Source organism: Rattus norvegicus, chromosome 7 (genome assembly GCF_021556685.1).
Source record: "Rattus norvegicus strain SHRSP/BbbUtx chromosome 7, alternate assembly SHRSP_T2T, whole genome shotgun sequence".
Lineage (NCBI taxonomy): Eukaryota > Metazoa > Chordata > Mammalia > Rodentia > Muridae > Rattus > Rattus norvegicus.
In genome coordinates this window covers 121,507,823-121,522,687 of record NC_141540.1, presented here as the reverse complement: position 1 = coordinate 121,522,687, position 14,865 = coordinate 121,507,823, and the positions used below count along the sequence as shown (strand labels likewise).

At 54.7% G+C, this 14,865-nt stretch overlaps 1 protein-coding gene across 2 annotated transcripts in view; it reads right to left on the bottom strand.

The window, feature by feature from the left end:
- Nucleotides 1-1,642: 1,642 nt before the first annotated feature.
- The window catches only part of Cacna1i (calcium voltage-gated channel subunit alpha1 I), a 111,555-nt gene continuing 98,332 nt past the window's right edge, over nt 1,643-14,865 (bottom strand). Inside the window, exons 30-37 of one of the 2 annotated variants that reach the window (XM_087558818.1) lie at nt 12,248-12,326; nt 11,574-11,695; nt 10,634-11,026; nt 10,249-10,395; nt 9,190-9,393; nt 8,370-8,535; nt 6,269-6,465; nt 1,643-5,102 (exon numbers count right to left, since the gene is read on the bottom strand). In XM_087558818.1, coding sequence (XP_087414944.1) covers nt 4,461-5,102; nt 6,269-6,465; nt 8,370-8,535; nt 9,190-9,393; nt 10,249-10,395; nt 10,634-11,026; nt 11,574-11,695; nt 12,248-12,326 — 1,950 coding nt within the window. In that variant the 3' untranslated portion in view covers nt 1,643-4,460. 2 annotated transcript variants of the gene reach the window in all.

The window sequence follows — 14,865 nt, the reverse complement described above, 5'->3', positions numbered from 1 at the left end:
GTACTCAGACCAAAGGTGCTAATGAGGTAGGATGGGACAGGAGTCCTAGCCCCAGGTCACCTCTGTCTACAGAGTCCTCAAGGAAAGGAGGTGCCTTGCTGGAGGCCATGACTGACTTCCTGGTGCCCCCAGGACTTGATCAGCCCCTAAGGCATAGACATGTGCTAGGATAGGGAAATGCTCAAAAGAAACAGGTGTTCACCCTGGCCCTCCATTTGACAGCTTGGTAGTTCTTGTGTTTCCAGCCGGCAACATCCAGGTGACCAGTCTGTCAGAGGGCCAGTGGCCTCCTGTTGAAGGCAAAGATTAAAAAAAAAACAAAACAAAACAAAACCAAGCTCACCAGGAGGGCAGGACCTCAACCTTCATAGCTCTGTTCAGCAGCATCTCTGCCCTGGATCCCAGAGTGAGTGCATGGTCAGGCTTGGCCAATACCAGCCCAGTGTCTCTGTGGCATGGTGTGTACTTTAGTCAATTCAGAGCAAGGCTGAACAAGGATCTTGCCCTAGGATGTTACCAGGCTTCCCAGAAAGAGGTGCTAGAGGGATGGGGCAGCCCAAGCCTGGGGCTGCTGGTGGCCTCAGGAAGAAACAAACACAGGAGTGACTGGGTCAGGAGGTAGAGAGACCATCCCAGTGCCTCGGCTGGATCCCTCGATCCAGTAACATCTGAAGCCAACATACCTCAGGGCTTCTTTAAAACTTATATCCTGTCATTTCCTCCCATTTCCTTGTTCCCTCTCACCTCTGTCTTCTCTTGTACTTTATTCTTTTTAAAGATTTGTGTGTGTGTGTGTGTGTGTGGTCTGAATCTATGTGTACAAGCAAGCAGGAACCCAAATAGGCCACAAGAGGCTGTTGGATCCCTGGAACTGGACTTACAGGCAGTTGTGATTCACCTGACGTGTGAATGCTGGGAACTGAACTGCAAGAGCAACTTGGTGGTTTGAATAGGAAGGGCCGCCATAGGCTCCTGTATTTGAATGCTTACTCATCAGGGAGTGGCACTACTTAGGAAGGATTAGGAGGTGTGGTCCTGTTGGAAAAAGTTTATCACTCTGTGTGGGTTTTGAGGTTTCAAAATCCCAAGCCAAGTCCAGCATCTTTCTCTCCCTGCTACCTGTGGCTCCAGGTACAGAACTCTCAGCCACTTCTCCAGTCCCATGTCTGTCTGTGTCATGGTGCTTCCCACCATGATGGTAATAGACTAAACATCTGAACTGGTAAGCCAGTCCCAATTGAATACTTTCTTTTGTAAGAGTTGTTAGTAATCGTGTCTCTTCACAGAACAGTGACCAAGACAAGCAGGAGGTAGTTTCTCAGGAAGCCACCTCTCCAGTCCCATCATTTGTTCTTGAGAGTTGTCCTTTGTGGCCATGAGTCCTGGTGGTACCAGTTCTACGAACTGAGGAATCCGTGTCCTAGATGAGCATATTAACCTTCCTTGCCTCCTTCCCAGCTCTGAAGCCCCACCCCAGACGCTAGCCACAAGAGAATCCTACCACAGGGTCTCGGGATCCCCCAAAACCTGAGACCCTACAGCTGTAGCATATGATGGGGACATCACTCTGCCATTGGGGGTGGGAATAAACACACCCCCAACCCTACAGGGAAGGAAGAGCAGACATGAAGAAAGTCCTAAATAGGTTTCTGGGGTTTTATTCAAAACAACGCTGGCTGGCGGTGTGGCTTGGTTTCCCTATGCCCAGGCCATCTGGGCCAGCAGGGACCAGCGCCTTCAGCAACTAGGAGGGGGAAGTTCGTTCACACTGTAGAAACTGTACAGTGACCGGAAGTGAGTCACAGCAGCAGAGCCAGGCTGGGGGGCTGGCTGGACAAGATGGCCTCTGCCCAGGCCCCAGTTCAGCCCTGGCTCTGCCAGGGACATCGATTATTGCACAAAGACCAAAACAAAAAACAAAGCAAAAGTGTGGGTGGGGGAGCTAAAACGGCAGCTTCTAAGACCCCAAGCCCTTACCCCGGGCAGCAAAAGGGCACGGAGGTGACCCTGGGAGCTCCAGAAGAAATAGTAGGGGCAAGCAGACAGGTGAGTACTGCTCACGATTCATCCTCCTCTGAGGAAAAGCCAGGACTAGAGCAGAAGACACGAAGAAGCCAGGGCAGGCCCTATCTGGCTCCAGAACCTTCTCTACAGCTGCCGTGGTGCCCTGCAGCCTCCACACCACACAGGCAAATGAACAGCTTTAGGGCATTGGGACCTAGGTTCCCACTCTCCTCACAGACCGGCCCATGTGGATTGGGGAAGTTTGTGCTTTGATGATGGACAGGCTTGGCCTAAGGCCACAGCCCCAAGCCACAAGGTCAAAGAAGGGGCACCCCAACCCTTTCCAGCTCATCTTGCCAAGAGCTAGCAGCTCCCGTAGTCCCTAATCCCCTCCTCAGAGACACAAGGCCAAATACCTGGGATCTTGATCCTAGGGAAACCCACCCTGGGGAAGGTTGCCGTGCTTCTCTCTGGATGCCTTGCTATGCCTAGCTACAGCCCTTAATTAAACCTTGCCCATTTCCCTAGAACACCCTTCAATGTGTCTGCTTGCTCTGGGGTCACAGTGTAAAATCATGGATGCCTGAACATCCCTCCTCAGCCTCAGAGCCCGGATTGGGAGAGCGCTGACTCTGGAGAGCAGCATGAACCACACAGAGACATCAGGAAGGCTGAGGTAACTGACTGACTGGACCCAGAAAGCAGAGGGTATGGGATGCTATTAAACACCATCTCTGAGGAGCATGGGCCCAGCCACAACCAATTACATGCCTCCTTGCAACCGTGTGTCTGTGTGTGTTGGTGGGGGGGGGGGGGTCCAGATGTTCAGGCCAGGACCCCTCACAGTTGACCCAGGCTCATTGATGCCAGGGCCAAATGGTTGTTTCACTAACAAAGAGCCTCCGTTTTACCCATGTGTAAAGTGGGTCTAGTAACCACTTTCCCACTCCTCACCTCCAAGAAGGGTTTTACAGGCACACCCCTGCGCTAGACGGGAACCCCTGTGCTAGGTAGGAACACCCCAGAACCTACAAACACAGCAGCTGCTGCTCACTAACCTGGCTAGAAGCCCACTTCTGAGAACTCGGGGTTTGGGAGCAGAGACAAGACACACTCCTGCTCTTAGCAGGGCCCATGGTGACCCTTAGTAATGTGAGCGAGCACCCCATGATACTGCCCTGAACAGCAGCCAGCAGCAGGAGGCCACACTCTTCCAGCTGATTTTAAACCCAGCCACTTTAGAGCTTAGCCTGTGAAAGCCTTTCAGGTAGAAAAACACCCGTCCTGAACTGGTTCAGGAAGCAGGACCATTGTGAGACCCAGCCTGCAGCTTGAGACAGCGATGAGTCCGAGGACGTGAATGTCCGGGTAACTGGCTAGAGGCTGAGTGTTGGGGCAGGGAAAGGCTAGAGCCAGGCTTTGGGCGGGTATTCTCAGCCCACTTCAGATTTCTTACCCCCAAACACCTCTGGGGCAGGGGTGGGGCTGCTCCGGGTAGGTGACCGCAATCCCCAGGAATGCTGAAGTATGTGGCCTTCATAGTGGAGAAGGACAGAAAGTTCCCGTGCAAGTGACAGCCCAGGTACCCGGGCGTCTGCGTGGACCAAGCAAGTACCACTGGCCCCCTTCCCTGCCCTCTCTCTTGTGTGAATTATTCCTGTTTGCTGCCTTTGGGGAGCTGGGGTTGAACTGTCCCCCAAAGTGCTCACTGAAGTCAAAACTGCACCCTGAGCCCCCTGCCCAGCCTAGAACTACCCTGTCCCCCAACCCTGCTCTAAGAAATATGACTAAAATCCCCCCTGGTTTTTCTAAAGGGAACATCTAGCTGGCTAAGAAAGTTTGCGTCCGGAGTGTCTAACGAAAGACTTCACAACAACACAATAGTCAGAGGGACAAGACTGATACCCTGACGTGTGGGTAGGGGTTGGGGAACTTAGTAGAGTCTCTTAAAAGGGGAAAAAAAAGTGCACCCTGAATTGCTTCTCTTCTGTCTCCTGGGCCCTGAACGCCCTCCCAAGCTGCTCTCAACTCGGGGAGACCCCTAAAACTACAGCCACCGATGCCCAGCAGAAGCATCTGCACTGTGAAGGCCTGTGTGCTAACCAACAGACGAGACCCCTGTTTGGGCCTCTGGCCTACACCCTCAACTTTAGCACTTTCTGGAATTCATAAGCTCTCAGTAAAAAAAATAAATAAATATATGTCTGTCTCTATATATATATGTATATATCTGCATATGCACTGGAAGGGCCTCGGATGGGGCCACATCTGAGCCTCGGCTAACTCAGACCCTCTCGGTCGCCTGCCCAGTGGCCTGGCGCTGGCTGGCCCCTATGCCACTCCCAGGTGTGGGCAAAGTATTGCTGTCTGCTCCCTGGCTCCTGAGGTAAAAGAAGGCAAGATGGGGCAGGCGGGAGGATAGCGGGTAGCAGGTCCCCCGCAGCCCCTGCGGCCCCTCATCTCTTCCTTTTGCTCGCAGCATCAGTTGACTCCCCGGGAGGTGGCTGTGGCCCGGGTGCTGAGGAGCCCAAGCCTGAGACCAGCTGAGCTTGGCCTGGTGGGTCCTTGCTGCGGTCTGCAGCCCATGAGGGGCTTCTGACCAGACCACGGGCTGAGACAGTGGAGCCAGGACGGCCAGGTCCAGCGGCCAGGCTGCTGGTACTGTTGAACTTCCTGGCTGGGGTGAGGCCGGGTGGTGGCAGCGTGGGTGGTAGGCAGAAGAGAGATGTGAGTGACAGGCTGCTGAGGGTCTCCGAGTGCTCACTGCCTGCACCCCCGCCACCTGCGCCCCCGCGGCCCTCCTCATCAGAGGGGTCCATGGAGTCGTGGTGAGTGCAGCCAGGGCTGGTGGAGCCGCCACTGCTGTGGCTACGCTGATGGGCCCGCAGCCCACGCAGACTAAACAGGCCACGGCCCCGCAGGCTGAGGCGGCGCCGGGTGGCCGGTGACAGGCTAGCCCGTGGCCCAGGCACCTGGACCGGCGGCCCCAGGGCACGCCGGGGACTGTCACTCAGAGTCAGACTGTCTTCCAGTGTGGTCTGTAGGCTGCCCGCTGAGCTGCTAGGACTGGCATCCAAGGACGTGTCACTCACAGTAGCCTGCAGGGAGGTAAGGAGGGATGAGGGCACCCGTACCATCTCCCTTCCCTGGTCTGCTTACTCGTCCTTCGTGGACTGTCTGATGGTGGGACCCGGGATCCCACAGCATCCTCTCTGCCATGCCAGCATTTCTGGGGTCTCTCAGGACTGGGACCACAGGTGCCTCCCACAGACTCCCTGTCCCCTCTGGACAGCCTGAGCCGTCCTTCTTAGTCCCCATGTCAAGCCTGGCCTTCAGAGTCCCCACCTGACTCTGATCTACATCTCCAGCACTGTCCCTTGTTCCTAAGCTCTTCTGCCTGTCCCCCCATAGCCCTGCCTCATTCCAGGGTCTCCCAGTCTCTCTCCTAGGTAAGCCTCCAGCTTCACTTGCTCTCCCAGCCATGGCCCCTACGCACACACACAGATGATATTCTCAGCACTCATGTGCTTTGCCATCTCTCCTTCTGTATGCACACACGCACGCACATGCACACACGCACGCACATGCACACTCACACACTTTAAACCCTACAGTGCCCTCCATGGGAGGCAGGGAGACCTGGTCCATTGACTGTTGCAGTGAACAGTTTAATGAGTCCTGAGGTTAACTGAGCCTGGTTAACCTAGTAACTGCTAGAAGGCTGCAAGCCATACTCCACTGTTGTGTTGTATAGGATTACGCATGGCCTACATAGGTGCTGGTGGGTTTTTGTCCTGTGCTCCAGAGGCCCTCTGTGCCCAGCCATGGGGGCTGTGGCTCCAGCCATCCTGACACAGGAAACAATATAACCAAGTCTTCCTATTTCCCAACTTGCCCCTCTGCAATCAAGCAATCTCTAATCTGTATACAAGCAGTCCAGCAATGATACCCCTGCCACCCACGCATACCATTCAAGGCATGGTCCCTGAGCCCAGCATTGTGTCACCTTAGAAAGCCTCCCCAGCACCACTCTTTATTTCCTTCTTTCAAGCTAGGTCCCCCATTTCAGCTGCCTTGACAACCTAGATCCTTCTCAGGAGCTGGGGTTGCTCATGGTCATCTTTGGGGTCACCTCTCCTCTCAAGCCCCCCCCCACTTTCCCAGATTCAACTGCCGTGGCTGTGCGGTTTTCTTTCCCTTCCCCTCCCCACTCCAGTCCCCCATGGCTCCAGGACACTCTTCAGAATCCAGGAGGTGCCTGTACCTGGCGCAAGAGGGTGCAGTTGACACTCGGTGACCTCAGCGATGCCCAGGACCCCTGAAGTGCAATCTTGGGCAGGGTTCCTGCACTCATGCCCGGTTCCTGCCCCTTCTGGCTGGCAGACACAGCAGGGTGGAAGAACTCAGCAGGCATCTGCAGGAGAGGGCTGGAGCCATCCGGGGAGAAAGGGCTCTGGGGTGCTGCAGGAGAGGAAGAGGGGATGCTGGGGACAGCCCAGGGGGTGGGCACAGAGCGCCAGCCCTCACCTGGACTACTTGACACTGGCTGGGAGACTGTGGGCAAGTCTTCAACTTGAAGCATTGGTTTCCTTGCTGTGAGAGCAAGGAACACTTTTGGTGTGGTTCTGGGAAGGACTGGGTCTGAGCAGAGTGCTGCTTTCAGAGCTCAGCAGACCAGACTCTGGGCCTGACTCCTGGGCCTTCTTCCTCTGGGAATGGGGACTGACACCCACCCAGCGGGAGTGGGATTATTGTCATGATCAACTGGATGGGCTCTAGAGTCACCGAGGAGAGATACTCTGAGCATGTGTGTGAGGAAGTTTCTAGATTGGGCTGAAGGTGCAAGGAACTGCCCTAACTGTGGGTGACACCATCCCACAGGCTGTGGTCCTGCTAACTGTGGGTGGCACCATCCCATGGGTTGAGGTCCTAAACACAAAGGAGAAAGTGAGCTGAGCACTAGTGTTCATCTGTCCCCGCCTCCTGACTGTGGATGCAAAGGTGACCAGCTGCCTTGAGCTGCCACTGCCACTGCCACTGCCATGCCTTCCCCACCATGATGGACTGTACCGTAGAACCATGAACCAAACCAAACTCTTCCTTAAGTTGCGTTTACCAGGCCTTTGGTCACAGCAGTGAGAATGTAAACACCACCAGAGCAGTGTTCTGGAGACAACAGCAGATTTGGAGCACCTAGCCCAGCACCATGCACATAGTAGGTATCCAATCACTAAGACTCTGGCCTAGACTCTTCCCTCAGGCTCTGACTATCATACATGGCCAGGCCTGGAGGCCCCTCTTAGGCAGTATGGGGCAGGGTTCCAGGCATGGGCCAGGCCCTGCTGCAATGATGGTACATTAGCTTCCAGATGGGTTCGGTCTGCTCTGCTGCAGACAGAAAGGGACGAGGCCAGGCTGGGGGAACCTGAGGCAGGGCAGATTTTTGTATGCCAGGACCAGTAGCAGCTGCTTCTGCCTTCATAGAGTGCGGAAGGAATATAAGGTTTGGAATATGGAAGTAGACACCGGGCAGCTGTGCAGGCTGTGTCCTGCTAAGGTTCCTGTTGCCCAGTGTAGTGAAGTAACGTTCAAACCAATGGTTAAATGAACACTTCATCAGAATGCACCTGCAGTCAGACCCTGAGCTCTGGTTTTCAGGATCAGAAAACCCCTAGCATTCCAGCCATCATGTCCACAAGAGGCCACTGGCTTTACAGAGGGTCCATGGGGAAGCCAGTCACCCAGACAGCACAGAAGACATCTCAGAATGAGCTCAGGGCCAGGGAGTCATTCTTCTGTTGAGCTGTCTGCCTTTTCCCCCACGCAGCCAGTATTGCCAACCAGATTCTTGTCATCCTCCAAGAGGGAGCCCAAGTGACAGGCAAGCTAGCTTAGTCCCTTGCCCTGAGCCCACAGTCCATCCATGTCCCAAAATACAAACCCGCTGTTCAAGAAGGTTTGGGGTAGAGATCCCTTTGTCAAAGGGCCACAGAAAGATGTCCTTCGGTCATATGTGTCACCTTGTGTGAATATCTGGGGGAACCTGCCTCTTAGATTAGACTCCACCCAAACACCTTCCATCTTTAAGTCTTCCTTCTGCTTGACAGACACTAAGAGCTGTGTGTGGCAGCCCAGTTCCTTTTCATCACGGAACATAAGCTCGGTGCAAAGCTTTGGCTATCATTAACTCATCGACTCTATATCGTTATCACTACTGTATCAGGCTGGAATCTTCCCATTTGGTTCTTTATGGGAGAACCACACCTCTCCCCCTTCTCCCCTTCCCCTGCCCCTCCCCCCTCCCCCACAAAGCAGTCTCTTAGGATCAGGGTGCAAGAGCTGATAGGGCATTGACTCTCTCTCACCTTGGCTGCTCTCGTGTTTGAGCCAGGACTGGACAGGGTTGAATGGAATGGCCCCCATCTCGCACAGCAGGCTCTCTGGGCCTGTGGACACTGGCTCGCTGGCAAAGGGGAAAAAGCATTCATCCAGGTCTCCAGCCTGCATGGGCTCCGGAGGCTCTAGTTCACCCTGCGGACAAGGGAGGTAGATGATCAATAAGTTGGGGGATGCGGAGGCATGGCTCCTGCGTAACTCTCTCCATCCCTACCGAGGATGCCCTTTCTCTTACCTCCTCCACCTGACCAGCAGTCACCACCTTCCAGTCCTCAAATGGAAAGTCCTCACCTCTGGGAAGCCCTGCTGGATGCCCCAGGCGGCTGTGGTTTCTCCCGCCCCTCCCTTCCTGTGTCTAACGGACTTGAGACAATACTGGGTCCTCCTCATGTCCATAATCAAAGGCTCACTCAGTGCAGCAGTCACTCAGGGTAAAGGTGTCAGACTAGAACATTAGGTGGGCCCCTCCCTTTGTTATGACTCAGTTTCCACATTCATACTTGGGGAGAAGAGTTCTTGCTTCTGGCCATTTCCTGGGGTCTTGCGTAAGGTGCAAAGGGCTGGGGCCTCTCTTTTCAGAGTTTTCCCAGCCCCATAAGTCCCTTGAGAGCTGCCAGATATCCACACTGATGTTATGGGTCCATGCTGCCCCAACCTGTGACTTGCTATCCGTGTCTGGCATAAGATACAGCCTCAGTTAACCTGAGCCCGAGCCCAACCCAGCCAGAGAAACTGTGTACCCTGGCATCACACATGAAGTGTGATGTAAGGAGACACTTAGCTGCTTACCTTGCTCTCCTTGGGGCCCTGTGGGCAGGCCGTGGGGTCCTCAAGACTCAGGTCATCCCCCAGCAGGATGGATGAAGACCTGTCTGAGTTCAGGGAGAAGGCCTCTGTCTCAGCCAGCTGCACCTGCAGGGGGAGGTGGTGGCCTCGGGTCACCCTGGGGCTGGGATGGGGCAGCCTGGGCCTGGAGCGCTGAGCAACAGGTCCCTGAAAGGACATGGGGTAGTGGTCAGAGTGGTTCACAGGCCTGCCGGGCATGGGTGGTGGGCCCATTCTGTGTAGGATCCCAGCCTGGGTGACACATGGTGATGGCACAGAGGCCACCCCGAATGGAAACCAGGTCTGAGTGGCCCACCTTAGTGTCTCAGCACAAAAGTAGCCATGGTACAGTGAGCTACGGAGCTCTGTTGTCCACTGGCCCCAGACCAAATATCTACAGAACTGGGCTGGGTGTGACTCCTCTGAGGACTACTTGGTCCTTTACAGATGTCCCTGCAAGATCGGCGTGACCTGCTACCCTGAGAAATCTGTCTCCACCTTAGGACAGGAGAATCGAGCAGCCCACGTGATCAGCTCCTACGCAAGGCTTCTGGAGAAAACCTCACAGCCACTGATCCCAGAACTCAGCGGGGGCCTAGGAGGGACTCTTACGATCATCCTGAGAGATGGCTCCTGAGAAGAGCGGGACTGAGCTGCCTCAGAGGAAGCCTGAACTGGATACTCAGGGTAGGGAGAGGGAGGATGCCCGTGGTCAACAGAGAACAAGAAGCAGACACCAGGGACTCCCTCTACTTCAGAAAGGGCAAAATGCCACGCAAGGGACAAAACCTGTCCTGGCAGCACATGGAGGAATGACTCCTGTGTCTAAGCACCTTTTATATCCAAGGGTGCTGAGGACTCTCTCTGGGGCTCTCTTGGCCCCAACCCAGTGCTGCCCTTCATGGGCAAACCACTTTGACCAGTGGGATCGGTGCATTTCTAGGAGCCCAAAGCCATGGCTTCCCCCAGCACTTCACTCCCTGGTAACTCCCAGGGAGCCAGCTCCTCCCGGGCTGTCAGTACCTCTTGCTTGTCATGGTGACACTTGCCACAGCCGTCAGGTGAGGCGTAGTGGTGGAAGACGGACCCAGACAGGTTGTCAATGATGGTCAGCTCCCCCTCCAAGGAGTCCTTGATGATTAAAGAGACGCTGTCCAGCCACAGGGTCTCCTAGGCGGACGGGGCAGGGTGGGGACAGGTGGGATTATCGGCTGGGCCCCTGGACTTTGGGGTGGGTGGGGCAGAGCTACCTTCCCATTCTCTGTGCCTACAGCCTGGGACTGAGCTCCTCCTCACAGGATCGCCCTATCTTGAAGCTGAACACAGAGGGAGCCCTCCCAGACCAGCTACCCATCTGGCCCCATGACCCCTGCCCTTTGTGCCCCATTCACCTCTCAGCCCTGCCCACCTGGGCTGGAGAATAGCAGTGCCGGCACAGGTGACTCTCGGTGTCGCCTCCAGCACCTGCCCCTCCCGATCCTCGCCCCGGAGCCCCAGGTGAACTAGTGGGCAGCCTCGGGCCAGGACAGGGGCAGGGGCAGGGGCAGGGGCAGGGACCAGGGCAGGGGCCAGGGCAGGGGCCGAGGCCATGGGCCATCTCCAGCTCGATCTCAGCATCCATCTCTGCATCCTCCTGGGCCTCCTTGTTGCTGTCATCCAGATGTTTCATCAGCACGGCCACCACCACGTTGATGAGCACGAACTGAGCTGTGAGCACGAAGCTCACAAAGTAGAGCGGTGACACAAACTGCAGGCTACTTAGGCAGCTGCGCTCATCATGGGTACAGTCTCGCAGGGTGTCCTACCACGGGGACAGGCTGGTGAAGTCAATGCCACCCAACATACCCCTGCCCAGCCACACACCTCACCTCCATAGCACAGAGGACGCACAGGGATACCAGAGGTCAGGCATACACTTAAAACACACACACACACACACACACACACACACACACACACACACCATAGGCCCTAGATCAGTGCCCCTCCAGAGTCCTAACTGCCTTTGTTCCTGTTAGCTTATGGTGAACCTGAGCTTGCCTCAACTCCAGCCAAGTTCCTAGGATCCTAATCTGGTTTTCTCTGCCTCTCAGAGCCACAGGTAAATTTGAGAAGAGGCCTGGGGTTCCCTAGGCACTCACTGCTGCTTCTCAGGCCAGCCTACCAACAACGTTCTGCCTGACCTGACCACAATTCCATCTCACTGGATTCAAGGAAGTCCCTGACTCCCCTCTGTGTATAGTGGGACACTGGGCATGCAGAGGGTATTATGTCTGGATCATCAGTAGGACCACCATGCACCCAGGACTTGAAACTACCTTATCTCCCCTCAGCTGGCCCATGAATACCTTCATAATTCCATTCCAGTTATCGCCTGTGGAGACCTGGAAGAGCGTGAGGAAGGCCATGCCGAAGTTTTCAAAGGTGGCGTGCCGGCTCATGCCCTCACACGGGTTCTCGTCATTGCAGACTGAGGGGGAAGAGGTGGTCAGCCTATCCACCCACCGCACCCCAAGCTGCCCTCCCCTGAGCATCCTCTCAGAGTACCCCCTGCAACCCTCAGCAGTGCATGTGGACTGTGTCCAGCCCACAGATGGGACAACTGAGGCTCAAGGAAGTAGTACACTGGCTAGGGGCTCAGTCTCAGGAGCATCTGGCTCTTCTAGCCAATAATTAGCTCCTGAGAGAGATGGGTGGGGTAAGGGCCAGTCCCTTGGAGGAATCCCTGATTTCTGAAATTGACCTTATATGGAGGATGGGGCTCAGCATGGGATGGGTTGCCCTCTCCCTTGCCTTGGTCTCTGTTACTGGGGTAGCCCTGGCTCAGGACAGTCAGTGGCTAGAAGCAGAGAAGGGAGGCTTCCCAGAAGACCAGAAAGTTGAAGTCCGGGGCTCCGCCATACAGGTCTGATGTACATTCATGAGCCTGGCTTCAGAAACGACCCCATGCTAAGACTGGGTTTGAATGAGGAGTCCTGCTACTGAGGCATCTCCTCCAACCTCTGGTGACAGCGTCGCTCACCCAGCTTTCCGAAGAGCTCCACTCCCAGAGCAGCATAGATGAAGAAGAGCAGCATGAAGAGCAGGCCCAGGTTGCCCACCTGCGGGGAGAGGTGGGCTGGGCTGGGGGCTGGAGGTCTGGGGTATGCAATAGGAGAAGGGGGCGGCCTGGGAGAGTCAGGAAGAGGAGTTCCAGAATTGGAGGAGGCAGGGAAGGGAATTCCTGAGATACAAAGGGTAGAGGTGAAGGACTTTGAGCCAGGGGGACAGAGGCAGGGCCAGGCTCCGGGCAGCTACATTGCTACAGCTATATTGTTAGCTACATTGTTGCTAAGTGTTCAAGTCTGCTTTCCCCTTGTAACCGCCTGAAGGGCAGGGTTCAGCACGACTCCTGCAATAAGAATAGGATGCTTAATGGCTTTGACATGAGCACATCACTTGTCCCAGAATCCTATGAGGGGATTGGGGAGGTTACTCAGTGGGTTAAGTGCCCATTGTAGAAGCATGAGGACCTTGCTTCAGATCCCCAGCCCCACATAAAAGCAGGGTACAGGGGTGTACATAGGCCCTGCTTATGAGGGCAGAGACTGGCAGATCTCTGGAGTTCATTCATGAGTTCTAGGCTCAGGGAGAGACCTTGCCTCAAAAAAACAAACCAACCAAACAAACAATAACAACAAAAAACCCACTCAATTACATACCCTTACACACATGTGTGTACACTCACACATGCACACATGCACACGCATGTGCACATATACACACAAGTCAATGTGCTGTCTCTCTCCCCGTTTCTCGAGTGAAAACAAGACAGACCGAGAGGAAGTGCCTATTTAGTTTGACCACTCACATGGGTGAGCACGGCTCAGGGATTCAAGCCCAGCAAACTGTCCTTTGCTGGCCCCGGGACACAACTGGATGATGTAACACTTGCCTCCACAGACCAGTGCAAGGCTGGTCACAGAAAGGAAGGAGTGGAGGACTCACACATCCCATGATGCCAGGAGCCTCCAGCAAGTGCAGCCACCCCTATCCCATGGCTCCTGTAGGACAGATTGCCCCAGATTCCAAATCTGTGCACCAGTGGGAGACTGCATTTACCTCATGCTATGGATGAGGCTAGAAGGCGTTCCTGCCCTACAAAGAAAGTCCCTCCTGACCCTCCAAAGACTCCTGCGAATTAAGTGAGGAGGCGGTTGAGGTAATTACTATAAAGTAAACACCTTGATCACAGACTGTGATGGAGCAGGGTCAGCCGCTTGGCACTGCAGTGCTTGGCTAATTAATGATACCCTACTCTTCAAGGACGCAAGCATTTAGTGGAAGTGGATACTGTCCCCATCTTTCTCAAAAAAATCTCCTACCTTCACCCTCAGCCCTGTAGGGCCTGAAAGCCCCAGCAGCCTCCTCGCCTGCCTCCTTGCCTCCAGCCTCCCCTCCAGTCTCCTCACAGAGGCAGCTCTGCTTGGAGCCCTCTTGTCCAAATGCTCCTATGGCAGGCATACAGAGTCCACAGCACAAAGCCCCCAAATTATTTGTTTTGTCCCAGAGCTGGAGGCCTGCTATGACACACCCTTCCTCTCCCCTCCCAGTCTGACCTTTCAACTCCCTGACTCCATGTAGAAATGGGCTGCTGGGTCTTGGCATATCCTGTCCCTCTATAGGGAAAACACTTGGACTAGTGTGGTTAGTCCCTCCTCCTCAGCTCTCAAAGCCCAGTGTAGGTCACCTCCCCTGAAGGGCCCTCCCTGATGCCGTCTCCGTCTATATGAGGCAAAGGGCTTCCCTGGAGCCAGATTTTAACAATTTTACCAATCCCCACTCCTAAAACAAGGAAACAAGCAAGGGAAGGTCAGGGGTAGCCGCTAGAGGATGCCTGGGATCTTAGATCTAGCTGAGCCTTTAGTACTGTCAGCCACACCCGGTCACTACAGTGGACTGACTCAACAAGGAACTTTGAGGCTTTGAGGAAGGCCCTCATCTCTGCACTGGCCCTAGTAGACATCTCTGTTTGTATGTGAGTAAGGCCCAGGGTATTTAACTCAGCACTGGGACCCCAGAGAAAGCCTAAAAGTAATCTATCCAAAAGATCTGATCGTGTTTCTGCCTGTTGGCTAGTTTGTGAGCAGATGTCTCTCCAGACACACTAGCGATGCTAACAAGCTGAACTTGGGCCAGAAATGTCTTCCTAGCCACTCCACGCTCTCTAGAGCCCCTCCTGAGGGGAACCTCAGGGAAGTGAATGTCCAATGCCTGAACCTCACCAGGCAGTTCTAGAGCAGCCCTGTATCCGATTCTTTAGAGCCTCAGCCGTCAACCAGCCAGCCTTCTGCCAGACGGTAACCCAACAGAGTCCCTCTATGGTTGCCTGGAAATGACTGGTGCAGTTCAGTCTGTCAGACCTGAGCTGCTGTGAGAAGCAGGAGAGATACTGTACACTATGGGGACATTTTGGTGTAAGATAGAATCAGGTATGGGGGGGTGCAGTTGTCACCTTGGATGGTACAGCCCAGTCCCTCAGCTGGGGAACCTCAGTACACAGGCTATGCTTCTGGTGTTAACCCAGGCAACTCACTGAGGGAAAGACGATGCTGGCTACCACAACCCATGTCTCTATTAAGAAATGAGACTGCTCACCTT